We start from the raw sequence: 16,901 nt of genomic DNA, 5'->3' as shown, positions 1-16,901 counted from the left end.
AACCGATGTGTATAGCAAGCCGAACCAAAAACACGCAGCTGATCATAAGCGGGTTTAGCGCCATGAAGAACTTCGTATGGAGAACGATTGTTGTGAAGAGACGTCGGAGTACGATTTATTAAGTACGCAACGGTTAAGACAGCCTCTCCCCAAAATTTAATTGGTAGACTTGCTTAAAATAACAATGCACGGGCAACATTAAGGATGTGTCTATGTTAATAAAGGAGATAGGAAAATATTCTCAAGGAAGCTAAGAAGACATCACTCGATGAAGTTGAGACTCTGAAGAGTTTTCTCAACTGAAATAAGATGGAGAAGCCGTCTGTTGAAAGAAAGAGAGCATGGCGAATTAGCAAAAAAAGTGGTGTTATATTTGTGAGGAAAATAACAACACGGGGAAGTGTATGTTGGTAGAAGAGAGTAACACCACTCAGCAAAAAGGTTCAAGGGAACGCAGACGTCAAAGAGATGTGACAGTGAACAAAGAGAGACACCAAGTATTAAAGGAGAAACCTCATAGAAAAAAATGGAGCATAAGAGGAAACTTACCTCGGAGAAAAATGGAGCAGAAGAGGATGGTTACTTCGGAGAAAAATGGAGCAAAGAACGAAGCATACCTCGGAGAACAATGGAGCTTAAGCCAGTTGAAAAGATAACTGAAGAAGACGGGAAAAAGTTTCACAAAGACGTGAATATGATGGAGATCAAAGGAAGACACTAGGCAAGAAAAGAGGCTGCTTCCTAAGAGAGAAAAATGAGAAGAAGCCAATTTCAAAAAAGGATAAGAAAAAAGTGCACCTTAGAGAAAAAGAAGGTAAAGAAGGTTGTAACAACAAGGGACGTATGCAAACGTGACGAAATATCACAGAGGGGACGTGACAATGCTCACGTAGGAAAATTGAAAGATGATAAAAGAGAAGCCTGCGTGAGTTAGAAACTCCAATTTTTATGTCAAGCTGACAAGAGAGAAAGGAGGAACTTCATCAAAGGGAGGAAGAGTCAAGTTAATACCTTGTGTGGTAAGAAAGAAATCACCGAGAGGGAGACACAAATGTTATTCTACTCGTTTAAAACTGAAAGTTGTGATGAAGAAGAAGGGGTACTGTAAGACTAAAACTCAATTAAGGTTGACTAATTGGTGAGTTTGGTTAAGTGTGAAGAGACACAAGTTATTGTGTTGTTGTGTCTATTTGTTTTCTATATAAACCACTTTTGTTTTGCGTTTGTCTCTTACTCTGTTTCTTCTTTATCTCTCAATATTGTAACATTCATATGTTTGTTGAAGTTGTTCTTTTCAAAGCGTATACGTAATGCCTATATCTGTAAAATCATGTGTGACAAAATTTTGAAATCTGTCAATCTTTGGGAACGTGTGAACTTTTTTTTTTTTTCTTATCATTCGATTTGATTATTCATAATCTTTTTCTTGGTCCATCCTTTTTAGTAGGCAAGGTTTCTGACAAAAGAACAAGAAAACTTTTTAAGCTAATAAACAAAATGTTTCTTGTAATGTGGTCTAATGTTTCAAACGCGAGACTGTTTTTCGGACCAGTCGATCGTAGATTAATAAACACTTTATTGTAATGAAATTTAAAATTTAAATTTTTTTTATGTTCTGAACAATTTTTTTTTTTTTTGATAAATATGAGAACTTTATAAATGAAAAGAAATTGTAGTAACTACAACAGTTTTGATACAAAATCTATAAAGTTCACTTTACTCACTCCTGGTGCTGCCACGTCAGCCACAACTTCTTTAATTTTTGTGGGCCTTACAGATTTTAATAAGGCTTTTAAACAATTATATAAATGACAAACTGATCTACTAGATTTAATCCAAAGTCTGTAAGCCCCAACACTACTTTTAAATTTTGTGGATGCAACCTGATAATATTATATCCAAAGTTCAACGGTGTGAACGCAACTCTAATTTTATTATTCAACCATAAAAATTAAAAAATAAAAAAAAGAATAGAGCATCTACCCGATATATATGAAGTAAAACACTGAATTTAGAATAATATTATTACCTATTCGTACCTAACTTTTCATGTATCGTTTATGCTTAGTTCTTTTACATATACGTGCATTAGCACTGGGACCAAATATCCGGATCCGAATCCGAAATTCGCTCCGAAAAGCCGGATATCCGGTCAGACGGATTCGGAGGCGAATAGTAAAACAGTAAATCCGGCCGGATCCGGATACGGATCCGGATATTAGAATAATTTTGGGCCGGCTATCCGGATCCGATCCATATTTATATTTTTAAAAAGTTTTGTCCAAATATAGAAAATAGATCCATATTTTTATGTTTTGCAAGCCCATAATTTTAAAAGCCCACAAGAAAAACTAGGGTTTCGCCCTTCACCCTCTTGCATCGTGTGTGTGTTTCTTCTCCCTTCTTTTCTTCATCGATCAAATCTTTTTTTTTTCTTTAATCTTTTGGATCTCTGATTTTCTCCTTCTTGTTAGTCTTTCTAAGCAAATTTCGTCACTCCTAGATGAGTCTCAAGTCCGTCGGTGGTGGCTGCTCGCTCTGTTGTGGGGATCTGATCAAAAAAGGGGATAGTTGTTGAATCTTCCATGATGGAAAAGAGAAAGAGGACAAAGATGATTTTGGTGATGAAAGTATAGATGGAAGAGAAAAGATCTCCAAAAAACGACATTTTTTTGTTTGGTTTTTAAGTGTAAAAAAAAAATACAACGGATCCGGATATCCGGCGGATATTTGGATTTTTTACGGATATTCGAAACCCGAATATCCGGAACCGGCAGATACGGATCCGAATACCAAATTAATAAATCCGCCGGATACGGAACCGGATCCAGATACCTCCAAAAAACCCGGATATCCGGATCCGTCTCAGGCCTAACGTGCATCATCTCATCTGGTTAAGAAATATAATTATAAGAGAGAAATAAAATATGTTTGTAGCAAGAAGACAAGAACTATGATTAGAATCTCCATTGATCTTGTAATTATATATCACCTAAGCAATTTTCTTTACTTTAAAATAAATTTAAAATATTCATTTAGCGCATATTTATGTTAATTATAATTAATAGAAAGTTTAAATAAAAAATATAATTAGTAAAATAAATAAAATGTTAAAATAATAAAACAATACTATAATTTTTATTAGTGGTAATAATATAATTAAAATTGTCTATTAAACTGATCATAATTAAAATTATAAATGTATTATTGAGTTTTAGAATGGAATTAAATTTTAAATTTATGGTATAATTAAAAAAAAATATGTAATTGTGTATTATTGAGTTGTAGAATGGAAGTAAAAATTAAAATTATGGAAGAATTAAAAAAAATTCTGTAATTGTATTTATGAAATTTTAAACAGGAAAAATAAAATTAAAGTAAAATATTATTTTATAACATGATCAAAAAGGAATGTTAATTGAATCAATTGCTTCTAATCCAAATTTAAGTATTGAAAGATAGTAATTAAAGAGAAAATAGTTATAATATATCTTGAAAATTATTTTACAGTCTAATATGTGTTATGTGTGATCTAATAGAAGGTGGAAAAAAGTAGATGTCAAAAGGAGTGCATCATCAATAATGACGAAAGAATTAAAGTTAAAAGTGTTTGCAAATAAATTAGTAAAACTTGAAAAGATAATAGGGAATACACAATCGTACATGACTAAATTAAAATCTCTAACATCTTATTAATTGTGTGAAACGAATGAGTTTGTAAACAAATAAACGATATACATTATTAAATAGATTATTAGATTCTAAGTCGGGTTTAACAGTTTGGACATATAATTATGGAAAGTGGGATAAAATATGCACTTTCATGAATTGGTCGTTTATGGTACGTTGCAATTATTTCGATTGGTAAAACAGCTCGATAAAGATGTTATAACGATATGATATTATATTTTACCTTTAAGCAATATTCATGAGATTCGGTATATTCAAACTTATACGAAATAATATTATGTTAGTATCAACATCTAATCATAAATAATATATACAATTAGATCAACAATCGATCAACAATCGATCAACATCAAAGCCTTTCAAAACTGATTTTAATGAAATATATGAATAAGAAATAAACTCTCTTAATTATAAAAGATCTTGAAGTAGTTATCAATGTCGTTTATTTTTCCTAATATTACCACACGGCATATATTTATAAAGATTTACCGTCAAAACTTTGAATAATTATATTCGAGCTCAAGAACTTATATTAATATAAAAATATTTAAATTAAAATCCCGCGCTTGCGCGAGTACAAATTCTAGTATTTTCTACAAACAAGGACGGATCTATGAAGGAGAAGAACAGGTAAATAAGAACATAAACATGCTTAAGCCAATCTCGCAATAGTCTTTTGAAAATTTTTTGGTGGTTCTTTGCCATAATTTTATTCCAAACTGCCTGTTCTTGAACTAAATTTTATTCTGTTGCGTCACAAGAAAATAGATTTGGTAAACAAAAACAAATATTAATATGTGATAAAGTAATAATGATTTTAGGTAGATCAAGTAAAGTAAAAAATAATTTTACTTTTGCGTGATAGTAAGCTAGGTTGGTAAATTATTTAAGATACATATACCAATATATGATAGCAAAAAAAAGAGAGAGACTAAATTTGCAATAACAGTTTTGTATATAAATTTTCTTTTCCAATAATAGGTTGAACATATAGCAAATTAGTAATGTTAATTCATTAAAATTTTCAACTTCCCGTGCGGCAATGCATGGGTCGACTTCCTAGTATTTATACGAGGAATAAAGTGATTCATCCTATTATGTTTACCAGTTGAAAAAAAAATGACTCCTCGTATTATCCATCGTGACTAACTCTCTTCAATATAAGAATTTCATTGTAAATGTTATTTTGAAAAGGGGGAATGACAAGTAAATTAAAACAAAAAAATAAACCTTAAACGACATGTAAACAAAACCGGAGGGAGTAGTTCTTTATTTAAATTTTTGTATTAATAGTAGTTACTTTTATATGTTCCAAGATAAAATACTTACACATAGACTTTTAGACCATGTACAATGGCGTTGCTCACCCAACATTTTTGTATTAAAAATTAATAAAATAATATAAATAAGAGAGAGAACCGTTCTCAAAGTTTTCTGTATAGAAACGTTTTTCAGTTTGTTTCTATACTTGTTAGCTTCTTATTAGTTATATAATAAAATATTAATTTATTTTTTTGAGAAACGGTGAAGACTTTCTCCATTGTGGATGCTCTTAAATATTTAATATCAGAAAACGTTTATTTATAAAATTGAAAAAAATGCATGGTAAAATATATATATATATATTTTTTTTTTTTTTGAATGTTAAATTTATTGCATTATCCTTATTTATTGTTTCAAATAATGAAATATATGTAAGGGTTGTATTTTGCTGTACTTTAAGTTTCATAAGGTTATTTTGGCATTTTCTTTTGAAAATTGCAATATATGATCGGTAAGTTGTTGTCTTTGGTGGTCGTTACATAAAATAAGTTAAGTAATTCATTTCTTTGTAAAAAACACATTCGGTGCAAGCTGACTCCATTGTTTTGCATGTTCAATACTTTCCTATTGGAACTGTTTTTTCTAAAGCAGTCATTCTTCCTAATGGTTGGACACCGATCCCATCTAGCTTCCATATGAGACGGTTTCTGTAGAATCGCAGTTGGTTTAGTTTTTTTATGCCACTCTAACTTTTTCAGCTGTTGGACGGCTTCCTCGACTTCTTTGTCGGTTATCAACATAATTGCATAAACATATGTTGCTTCTCTGTTTGATGTCCTTGTTGATTTCTTATGTTTTTCCAGTCCAGATTTTAGGATGAAGTGTTGGTCAAATTTGATCAGACCTTGGAAATACAGTGCTTATGTGTTGCCATGTTTAGCGCTGACTTCAATTAGGTTTGGGTAAAGTTGACAGGCTCGTCGTGGTAAACACATAAGGCCATCTTTATAGGGAGAACACCAAGGGTGTTCTTAGCCCATTAAAATTATAAATAAGAGGAATAGTGGCAGAAGAACACCAAAATCAGTTCTTGATGTAGAACTGATCTTGGTCCAGTTTTAAGCTCACGTGGCAAGCTGTGAATGGATACAATTTTTTGCAAACAATTTTTTACAAATTAAAAGAAGATTTGATTGAGAATATATGGAATAAATTTGGACATTAAACTATGTATTAATTAAATAAAATGTTTGTGTGCTTTAATTAAGTAATATGTTTGTTTGTTTTTTTATATCTTTAATGTTTTTTTTGTTTCATAAAAATTTGGTATTGTATTTTGAATTTTAGTAAAAGTTTTATAAGTTTGCAATTTAAATGTTATTTTTTTAAGTTTTTAAAATTGTAATATGTTTTAGATTATTATATTATTAAATCTTATGATCTTAAATATGTTCTCCCAATAACTAACTTCTTAACAAAAGATCTAAACTAATGATCTTACATTATTTTCATAATATTTTTACTCTAAGAACACCCAAAAGTGTTCTCCCAATAAAAATGCCCTAATAGGTTTTATGTGTAATTTATTGTATACACATAAATTTGTTTGATTTATGTGTATAGAGAGAGAGAGCAGAGGAGAAGACAAAATCTATGTCGTTATTTTTTTGGTGGATAAGTCAATAAATTTGTTCGATTTAGTTAACATGGTCCATTAACCATTTACTACAAACATAACATACATCCCATTAACATTTTGTTTAAACATGGGATAAAAGGGAAAAAACACTAGGAGTACAATTCATATGTGCCACGTGGCAAGCAGTAAAGCCTACTTTATTATTTAAGATATATAAAATAACATTAGGTATCAATCCGGATTATGTGCGGGATAACTCAGATTTAAATAAAATATTATGAGTAAAATTATTATTTGAGATTTAAGATTTGTTTGTATAAAATAAAATATGTAAGTAAAGTTTTTTTTGTTTATTCAAATTTGAGTTTATTTTCTGTAAAATACGGTTTATCCGTGAAATATTTAAAGTTGGAAAAGAATTTTAAGATGGTGTAGAAAGTTTTGATATTCTTTTGTGTTTCTAAAAATCAAATTCATATATTTCACATTAATATCTATATCACTATACCATTAAATAGATAAAGCAATATTTTTTAGACTAATCGATTTAATTTAAACTAATCTTAAGTTTAAAAATGCAATGAGAAAAATGATAAAAGTGGTAAATAAATGAATAATTTTTTTTCTTGTTTGTGAAATATAATTTATTTTTGGGTAAGTTACTAGAATATTGCATAAAAGCTTCCTTATTACAAAAGTAACATACAATTGTTTGTAATTACTAGAATAACACATTGTACCTATACTACCCCTGAAACTAGTGTTGGAAAAAACGTAATTACGGCTAATGCCATTAGGAAAAAAAAAACATTGGAAGTTGGGACTAAGTCTACCGATCCTTTGATGGTAGATTTATACACGTGGACTGATTAAAGGTGTACGTCAGATATTTTTGGTACACTTAGTTGTAGTGCTGGTACACTTTGCCGTCGACGTAGATGGTACACTTAGTTGTAGTGTTGGTACACTTATCGGTCAACGTATATGAAATCGATTCGTTAGATTAAGTTGGTAGAGGAATTTCCCTTTGATGATAGACTTTTGTTTTTAGCGCGTGTAGCGGCAAACGTAAAAGGGTGGGAAGATATTTATGGTAGACTAATGGCCTGTTGCGACAGATTTATGCGACAGCCTTCTCTCCTTACAGATATTTTTGGTATACTTTGTTTGTTTTTTGAAATAGTTTTCATAGTGTTGTGGTAGGCTTCTTGTCCGTGGTAGATTTAGTAAGCAAGATTGACATATGTAAAGTCTTACCAGAATAACACGAATTTGTTTGAGCTGGCAAAGACTGTCGAGCGTTGCGATAGACTTATTGGAAGAAGATCTAAACACCTTTCCTGTTCTTCCGATCTATGGTGTTCATGTAATAAAGTTTGTAGCAGATTCATCAATCGTGTTCTGTTTGTCTGCCGGAGCAAACGTCTTTTTCCTACTCAGTTTCGTTAATCTTTCCTCTCGGTTCATCCATGGAAGAGCAAGATATCGTTTTGGCGTGTGGGAGGTGGAGGGTAGACAAAAAGCGATGGTTGTTTGATGTTGATACTAGCAAAGGGTACAGGATTATAGTTGCCGATAAAGAAACAAAGTTTGAAGACTTTACTGCTATGGTGTACGATGACTTAAGTTTCTGTGAAAGAACTTCCGCGATAAAGTTGAGCTATATGTTAGATAGATATAAAAAAGCGGATGTTATATGCCACCGGTGATTGTTTCGAATGGTCGGCAGTTTCAAAACTTTCTCAAACAGCATAGGAGTGAACTCATCCGGCTATGCGTTGAGATCGAAGCTAAATCTGGTGAAACCTTGTTCGAGGAAGTTAAACCAAAAACTCCAGAACCAACACCCAAGACCCCTGAAGTCGTTGTAGATGATTTTGTAGATGTGGCAGAGGAAATGGGAGAGAAAGATGATGAGTACGAGAGTCGGAAGGAAGACGGTGAAGATAATGTAGGAAATGATGTAGATGAAGATGAAGCAGATGACGAGGACAACAGTAGATTTGTTTACTGTGACGACAGCGATGGTGCAAGTTCAGGGGATGAAGACTATCTGCTGTACTCCAACTTCACCCCGGATTAAGCAGAGGAATCATTGGACGACGGACCTGGGGGTGGGTCTTGTATAGAGGAAAATGTGTGTAACATAGAATCAAATAACCGTACCCGCAAGACTAACTCTGCAGCTGATGCAATTGAGAAGGAGGTTCGCAAAATAGAAAACGGAGGTGGTGATATTGCTGTGGGGGATAAGTTTGATAGCAAAGAAACGTTGGTGGCAAGGTTGAGGGTGCTGAGTGTATTAGATAAATATGATTACAATGTTCGATATTCAACGCCCATTTTTTTAATCGTTGAGTGTTGGGTAAAAGGTTGTAAATGGAGAATACGGGCTTCAACCATGGGTGATTCGCCGGTGTTTCATATTCGCAGATATTGTCGTGAACATACTTGCTCTGTTACGGAACGATATGGCCGTAGCGGTAATGCTAAACCACCAATCCTAGCTCAATTATACATGGATTATGTTGGTGGTTGGGAGGTTCTGTTGTGCCATATCTTGTTGGGGATGGGCTCAACCTACGATATGGTGTACAGGTTGGCTACTGGAATACTTTAATATGTTTGTTTTATGGTTGGCTCTGTGAGTGTACTTGTTTATAGGGTGTACAAACTGATCATAGCTTAAGTTTGTTGGGTTTGTCAGAAATTAGTTGATTCTATGGCCTGCACTGCACATATATATAATTCGATCTAGTTGATATTGTTTAGTGCTGATGTCTTTTACTGACCATTTTCATATAATAGCTTGGCTACTGGAAGGCACATCGTACACTTATAAAGGCGCGGGAGTATGTTAGGGGTACACCTGAAAATGGATACGCTGAATTACCTGCATATTTATACAGGCTGAGGTTCTCTAATCCGGGGACCCTTACTAGACTGGTCGTTGATGCAGAAGACAGATTCAAGTATGTTTTCATTGCGATCGCTGGATGCATTAAGGGTTTCAGGTATATGCGGAAAGTTGTAGTTGTAGATGGAACCTTTTTGAAAGGTGAATTCAAAGGGACTCTTCTGATAGCGACAACACAAGATGGGAATTTTAATATTTTCCCTCTGGCGTATGCGGTTGTTGATACAGAGAACGACGTGTCGTGGGAATGGTTCTTTACTCAATTAAGTAGTGTAATTCCTGTCGATGAAGAGCTTGCACTGATATCTGACCGGCATAAATCTATTGGTAAAGCTATCGCTAAAGTGTACCCCCTGGCAAGTCGAGGAATCTGCACTTATCATCTTCACAAGAATATTATCCTGAGATTTAGTGGGAGCGAAACATTCCGGCTGGTAAAAAAAGCAGCTGCAGCGTACCGTGTAGTTGATTTCGAAGAAATCTTCCAGCAAATTCAAGAAGCGAATCCGCAACTGCATGCTTACTTGGTTCGTGCAGATGTAACCAAGTGGAACAGGGCGAACTTTCCTGGTGATAGGTACAACTTCACCACGAGCAACATTGCAGAATTGCTAAACAAAGTACTGAATCCTGCGAGAGCCTATCCCATTGTAGAGTTATTAGAAGCTGTTCGGAATATGTTGACACGTTGGTTTGCTACAAGGAGAAAACAAGCTGCCGCAATGCCAACTTTACTCACCAAAGGAGTGGAGAACCTGTTACAGGTGTGACATTCATTAACATATCCATCGATATATATGTTAACGAAAGGCCTGGAAAATGTTAGTGGATATGTTGTGTTGTTTTGGTTATATGAACTTACGCTTTGATTTACTCATAGGCACGTATTGAACATTCAAGGCGTCTAAAGGTTCAAGAAATTGATGAAGATCGATTTGAAGTAAGTGGTGGTACCTCAACGCATGTTGTCAATCTGAGGTATAAGAGGTGTTCATGTAGGCGTTTTGATCTAGAGAGGATGCCATGCGTACATGCTATCGCAGCCACATATACGGCCAACGTATCATTTATAAACCAGCACCATCCATACTTCCGCTGAGACAGCCTCTGCAGTGGGTATGCGGAGGCGATAATGCCGATAGATACATCCTGCATCGTTCCTACTGATATTACACCGTCCAGATGTAAACCGCCTTTTGTTAGGAATCCTCCAGGAAGGCCAAAGATGACGAGGAGGAAGTCTTTTGTCGAGGTTGCGTTGGAGACGAAGCGGCCCCGCAAACAGCATGCTTGTTCTCAGTGTCAACAGGTTGGCCACAACCATACAACATGTCCAGCTAATACGTAGTGCATGGGCGACAATAGACGTGTTATCTTTTCTTGGCGTGAGGATAATACTCTTTTTTCCTAAGTGCCAACATAGCTTTTTGTAATGATGAACCTTTTTAATTTCTAAGCCCACATTGTTGTTTAACTATAATTGTTGGAGAAATTGTCCCCGGCTGCCCTAGTTGGGCCTATTACTCGTGTGGGCTTTTTAGAAATTTCAAGCAAACGGTTTTCTGTTTGAATAAGAAGATTAGAAAAGCGAAATATATCTGTTTGTGTATTTTATATGGTCCATTAGAGAGGACATAATGCGAGGGAAGGATAGTGTTTACGTGTACACTTATCGTAGATAACTATTGTTGTGTACACTAAATTTTATATTTTGTTGACAAAACATAACCATATATTATCCAGAATCAGCGTAACAATGGGTTCACTCAAAAGTACACACACACCGGGAAAAAAAAAAGTTAATAAATTGCATAGATCTGTGGCGGTTCTTTCAATATGATAAACTCCCTGAGCTCTCCCTTTCGCCCATCTAGTTTCTTTATTCTCAAGGTACTGCATTCTCCCCTACGTGCTCCATTATATGTTCTATATAGTAACGTCCAGCGAATTCAGATCTGCGGTAAATATAGAAAGTGTATTAACGTATTTGACAGTAGCAACAAATACAATTAGATATTTTAGTAGGAAAACAAAGAGCTTACATCGCCTTGTGATGTTCCATTCCCTCGAAATCTGGTTTTATATAGATTTGCGAAGAGGCGGTTGTGTTGACGAGGCAAGGAGCACCTACAGAACATTTACAAAATTAGATGTATATGGTTTCACAAGGCTAGTTTCCTTATCTGATCTATCAAATCGAACGTACCTTCGTAGCTTCCAACCTTCCAGAACCGCAAAATACAAAAGACGGGTTCGGATGTAAAAGTAAGATGACACCCGAGTGCTTCCCAAGCATTTATGAAGCGAGCAGCATAGTCATCTAGGGCACGACACTTGAGGGTTTCATTCCTACGGTTTTCTCATGTTAATATAGAACAGGAATAGGAAAAAACTTTAAATGCCAATGTATTGAAAATGTAGAACAAATCTCCTTTACCTCCCATTCAGTAGGGTGAGGACAACTTCATTGGCCGCATTTGCCCCCTCGAGCAATCTTCTGTCTTCCACTTCAACTACACACCCACAGACATCTGATTCGGGATAGACACATACTTTAAACGTTACGACCTATGTATTTTGATTGTCTACTAACTTATTTATTTAGTATCAGGACTAAAAACTAGTAATGTGCACTAATATATCATTTAGCAAACGTTTTTTAACGTTGTTTCAAACGATTTGTGTAATTGAAAATTGAAGATAAGCGTACCGAATGATATGGGATGGGTAATTCTCCCTCGAGATATATCACCCAAATCCTCGAAACGGAAGTAGTGTTTTTGATTCAGCGGTGAGAGCAGGCCCATCGTCGACTCATCAGTAAATTTGATTTGGAAAGGATGATGTGTATTCCTCTCCCTAAGTGTTGGCTGGATGACCTTGAAATTCCTAATTTCATACCAATCACCATCATAGATATACTTCCTCATTTTCTTATAGGTCCCTGGTAAAAACGCCACCTCGATTGTGTCACCCTACAAATTGCATATGAATTGTGTATAAGACCACTGCGTTGGTTTACAAATTCGTGCAAATATTTTACAAAGCAAAGTGGACTAACCCGTGTATCAGCAAGGAGCAGAACCCGCTTTTGAAAGAACTCAGTAACATACCACGAATTCAAGACCTTCGCTTGGATAATCCAATTCGTTTTTCCTGGTCTAAGATCAGCGATGGCATCAACTCTAAACTCCATGGTTTTTTCTGATAATTTCCTGTTACTCGTTTCTACCCTGGGTTAGGAAAGGAGACAGGGTGATGCTATTTAAATAAAACAAAACGTCGCCACTGGTAGTTGCGTCTTTCTACCAACTCCCCCTCTCTCCTTCTCTAATAAGCGCGACTCTTCGCTTTCATTGTTTTTCTTCGGGTCTATATTTCAAATTTACTTTAATTTGTAGTGTACGTACAGACAACTAATTTACGTTTTGTACGTGGTTTTATTTTATTTTCTTGTTGATGTATGCTTTTTCCCCCCAATACTTTCTTAATTACGTTATGGCGCCCACCCACTTCGACAAAATTGATTCAATGGTTGAAACGTAGAGTTATCCTAGTCACAATTTGGTTGAAACAACCCAAAATTTCATTGCCGGTCCACCAACATTGGAGGCCCAATACGAAAAGAAATTGTATTGTTTTCTTTTAAATTATTTTTCTCAGTAAGTCCGATGTAATTTTTTAATTTTTAAATGGGGCCTCAACTCAAACTCTTAAATTGAGGCCTTATTATTAAGAAAATATACAAAAATTCCTTACCGAATGGGCTTACTAAAATTGAGGCCCGATACCTATGTATCATAGGGATGTGTGCACATCCGACATCACCAACCGAATGCACAGTTGTAACAAAACAATACATTACTCGTACCAAACGTAAGAACCCATGTACCCAAACACACTTTGTTGTACATACACAATAGGCAGATGTATCAATTGTGTATAGTTGTTTTGCAAGATAGATGATGTTCATATATTTTACCTTGTTTTCCCTTAGTATATTCACATCTTTTGCATCTTTTGCTATCCATTTTAACCATTATTGCATAAGCTTTAGGACAAATAATGCATTAGAGTTTAGTTGCATTGCATTTGCATCTTTTCATGCATAAACAGGTGATTTTGGAGCTTAAGGAGCATGTAAGCAATGGAGAAGAGATGTGAAGCAATCATGAGGAGGAAACAAGGGAGTTAAGGCTGAAGAACCAAGGTCCAGAGTCCAACTTGACCGCACACTCGGCCAGACACTCGACCGTGTGCTGAGGAGGACTCGACCGAGTGGAGATTGCACGAGAGAAGCCAGCTCGACCAAGCCACTCGACCGAGCACTGGTCGAGTTGACCAAGCCGTTGACTACTTTGACTTTTTGTATTTTTAGGGCTTCCACCTCCTCACCTATATAAGGCCTTGTACCTGCAGCCACCAAAAGAGTCCAGCTTTTTAGATATTCCCTAAACCTAGTTTTTACCTTTTTTAGCATTATTCCTTTTGCATTTTTATTTTTAAGATCTTGTACTTCCTTAAGAAAGAAGACTAGATTCTTGTATTTTGTTGGTTCTATAACTTTCAAGATATTGAGAATTTGAGTTTCATCCTTTCATCAATATTATAGATATTTGTTTCATCTTTCTAATAATGCAAGTTTCAATATTTTCTGGGTTTTTGACTTTGTTCACCATGTATTGTTGTGAGTAGTTTCCTTAGGATCTTGAGGATGGGTTAGGATGGATTGATCTTGTGGTTTATGTGATTTGGTCAAGCTTGATTGTTGTAGATCTCTTCTAGGCTAGATGTTCTTAATGCTGATCCTATATGTGAGAGGGTAGGATCTGATTTCAAGCTTCTTAGCATCACACCAATGTTTAAGAAGCATAGATAAGGCTAGATCTAGAGCTTACCATTAGGCTTGCTAAGAGATTAGAGGTCTTGTTTGGTTTGAGATGTATTGCTTAATGCCTGCTTGTGTAGATTCTTTACTGTGTGAGAACAAGTCTAGAATTGCATAGGTTTGATTGTTTCGTGACCATGAGAGTGGGAGAAACTTGTCTTAGATTTATATGTCTAGAGGTTAGCTCAAAGTTTGCTTGAGATTTGTTGACCAAGTTAGATAACCACAATGATTAGTTCATCCCATGAATCCATCCTCAGGACCTCCCTTGTTTATTGATATCTTAGTCTTAATCCTGTTGCTTGCTTGTTGTTTGATTTGATTCTTGTGTTGCTCTGTTTTTCTAGCATTGCTCTGTTTTCCAGATTTAGCCAACTCGACCTCTCACTCGACCTACACTCGGTCGAGTGCTTGCTCGGGTTCATCCCCAGAACTCTGGTTTATGTTTTGTGATTGTCCTGTTTCATTCCTGTTTCATCTTAGTTGCATTCATTTAGTTTTCAGTTCATTACCTGTGTTGCATTAGTTCATTAGTAGTAGTTTCTATTTCTGTTCTTGCTTCATTACTGTTTCAATCATTCAGTTTCATTTGCATCTAGTTCTTAGTTCTTGTAGTTTATTTCCTGCAATTTACATTTCCATCTTAGGATTGTTAGTGACAAGCAATCTTTACATTTGTCTTAACTTAGATTCATATGCACATCTTAACTGTTCACAAACACTCATTTAGGATTGATACCTCTTATACTGCAACAGCATAGGGGGAATTGAAACACCCATCCATCATTCCATTCATATCTCACCATTGCATACATCATCATTCACACCACATACCAAAAAGAATCGTTTCAATTTGGCGCTGTTGCCCATTTGAGTGTGTTTTTGTGACATTTAGGATCTATATTAGTCTAAGGTTAAGTTTGTATAACCACTTGTGCACTACTGCTCTTGTTTCTTCTCCTGCTTGTCTGTGATTGAGTTTCAGGTGCCAGCTCGACCATCAACTTGACCAACACTCGACCGAGTCGTGATCGAGCACCTGATCGAGTCAGACACTGGATCTAAATAGACAACACTTCCCAGTCGACTCGACCATCAACTCGAGCCTGTGCTCGACTGAGTGTCTGTTCGAGTCAGTAACCATGTTTCAAGGCAGTGAGTTCTATTATGCACCCATGCACCAGCAACACGGTTTCCAGACACAATGGTGTCCCACTCCAATGTTTTGGACCTACCAAGCCCAAGAACCTGACTTAAGCACTATGATGCAACAATTGTTGCTTGGGCAAGCCAATAAGAAGCTTGAAGAGGCAAGGCAGTTTGAAGAGCTGAACCAAAAATTGAATTCCTATTCTCATGACCTGAGTCACCAGCTTGAGAGTCTGACCTCTTCATTCCAGTACATGGAGAGCTCCATTGCTTCTTCTTTAGCTCCTAGGCCACACCAACTTCCTGAACAAGCCATTCAAAACCCAAGGGAGATCACTGCTAAAGCTATCCATCTCCATGAGGAATATGTCACTGAGGGCAGTGAGGTTCAAGGTGGGGAGGATTCATCACTAATTGAAGCCCAGAGTGAAGGTTTTACTAAGCAGACTGAAGCAGAGAAACAACTCGACCAGGTGCTCGACCACACACACGATCGAGTACCTGATCGAGTGACTGATCGAGTTGAAGACACAGAAGCTGTTAAGCCTGCTAGATACATTCCTCCTGCTTACAAATCACCTCTACCATTCCCAGGGCGTTTCAAGGCACAAAAGATAAGAGAACTCAGGGAGATCATTGATAAAAAGGAGAAGATAGCTTTGCAACAAGAGAAAGAGAAAGCCTTGAAAGAAGAGGGTGTAATTGAGAAGAAGGAAGTGATGGCCATACAAGAGGTCATCATTGCTTACCAAGAAGAAGAGAGAGGACCTGCTTTGGAACAGTATGCTCCATACCCTCTCTATCAGGATTTTTTACTTGAGATGTCAAAGAAGAGGGCTCATGACCAAGATATGAAGGATTTGAAAGAGATTGGGAAAGCTATTGTCCCAACAAAGCTTGAAGATCCAGGTTCATTCAACTTATCATGTTCCATCAGCTACATGCATTTCAATAAGTGCCTTTGTGATTTAGGAGCTTCAGTGAGCTTGATGCCATACTCAGTGGCTGAGAAGTTGGGGTATGAGGACTTCAAGGACAACAACTTCTATGTCAGTCTAGCAGATGGATCCAAGAGGGATGTGGTTGGAATGATTGAAAACCTCCCTATCAAAATAGGAGAAGCAAGGATCCCAACTGATTTTGCAATCATGAGCATGGAACAAGAGCCTGAAGACCCTCTTATCTTGGGAAGGCCATTCTTAGCTACAGCTGGGGCTGTTATTGATGTGAAGATGGGGACTATCAAGCTCCACCTGACTGAAGACTTCATTATGAAGTTTGACATCAACAATCCCACTAATCTGCCTTCAAAATATGATCCACCTTACACTATCAAAAGAAAGGAGGATCATGAG

The 16,901-nt window shown here is 35.9% G+C and overlaps 1 protein-coding gene across 1 annotated transcript; it reads right to left on the bottom strand.

The window, feature by feature from the left end:
• Positions 1 to 11,394: 11,394 nt before the first annotated feature.
• LOC104748766 (uncharacterized) lies at positions 11,395 to 12,705 on the bottom strand. Its single transcript, XM_010470362.2, has 6 exons — positions 12,571 to 12,705; positions 12,220 to 12,484; positions 11,947 to 12,040; positions 11,716 to 11,858; positions 11,552 to 11,636; positions 11,395 to 11,464 (listed from the first exon to the last, which is right to left on the bottom strand). Exons 1-6 carry the CDS (start codon positions 12,703 to 12,705, stop codon positions 11,395 to 11,397), a joined length of 792 nt encoding a protein of 263 aa, XP_010468664.2.
• Between the last annotated feature and the right edge of the window lie 4,196 nt (positions 12,706 to 16,901).

This window comes from Camelina sativa, chromosome 12, assembly GCF_030686135.1.
Source record: "Camelina sativa cultivar CO46 ecotype springtype chromosome 12, ASM3068613v1".
NCBI lineage: Eukaryota > Viridiplantae > Streptophyta > Magnoliopsida > Brassicales > Brassicaceae > Camelina > Camelina sativa.
This window is presented reverse-complemented; position numbering and strand designations above follow the sequence as displayed.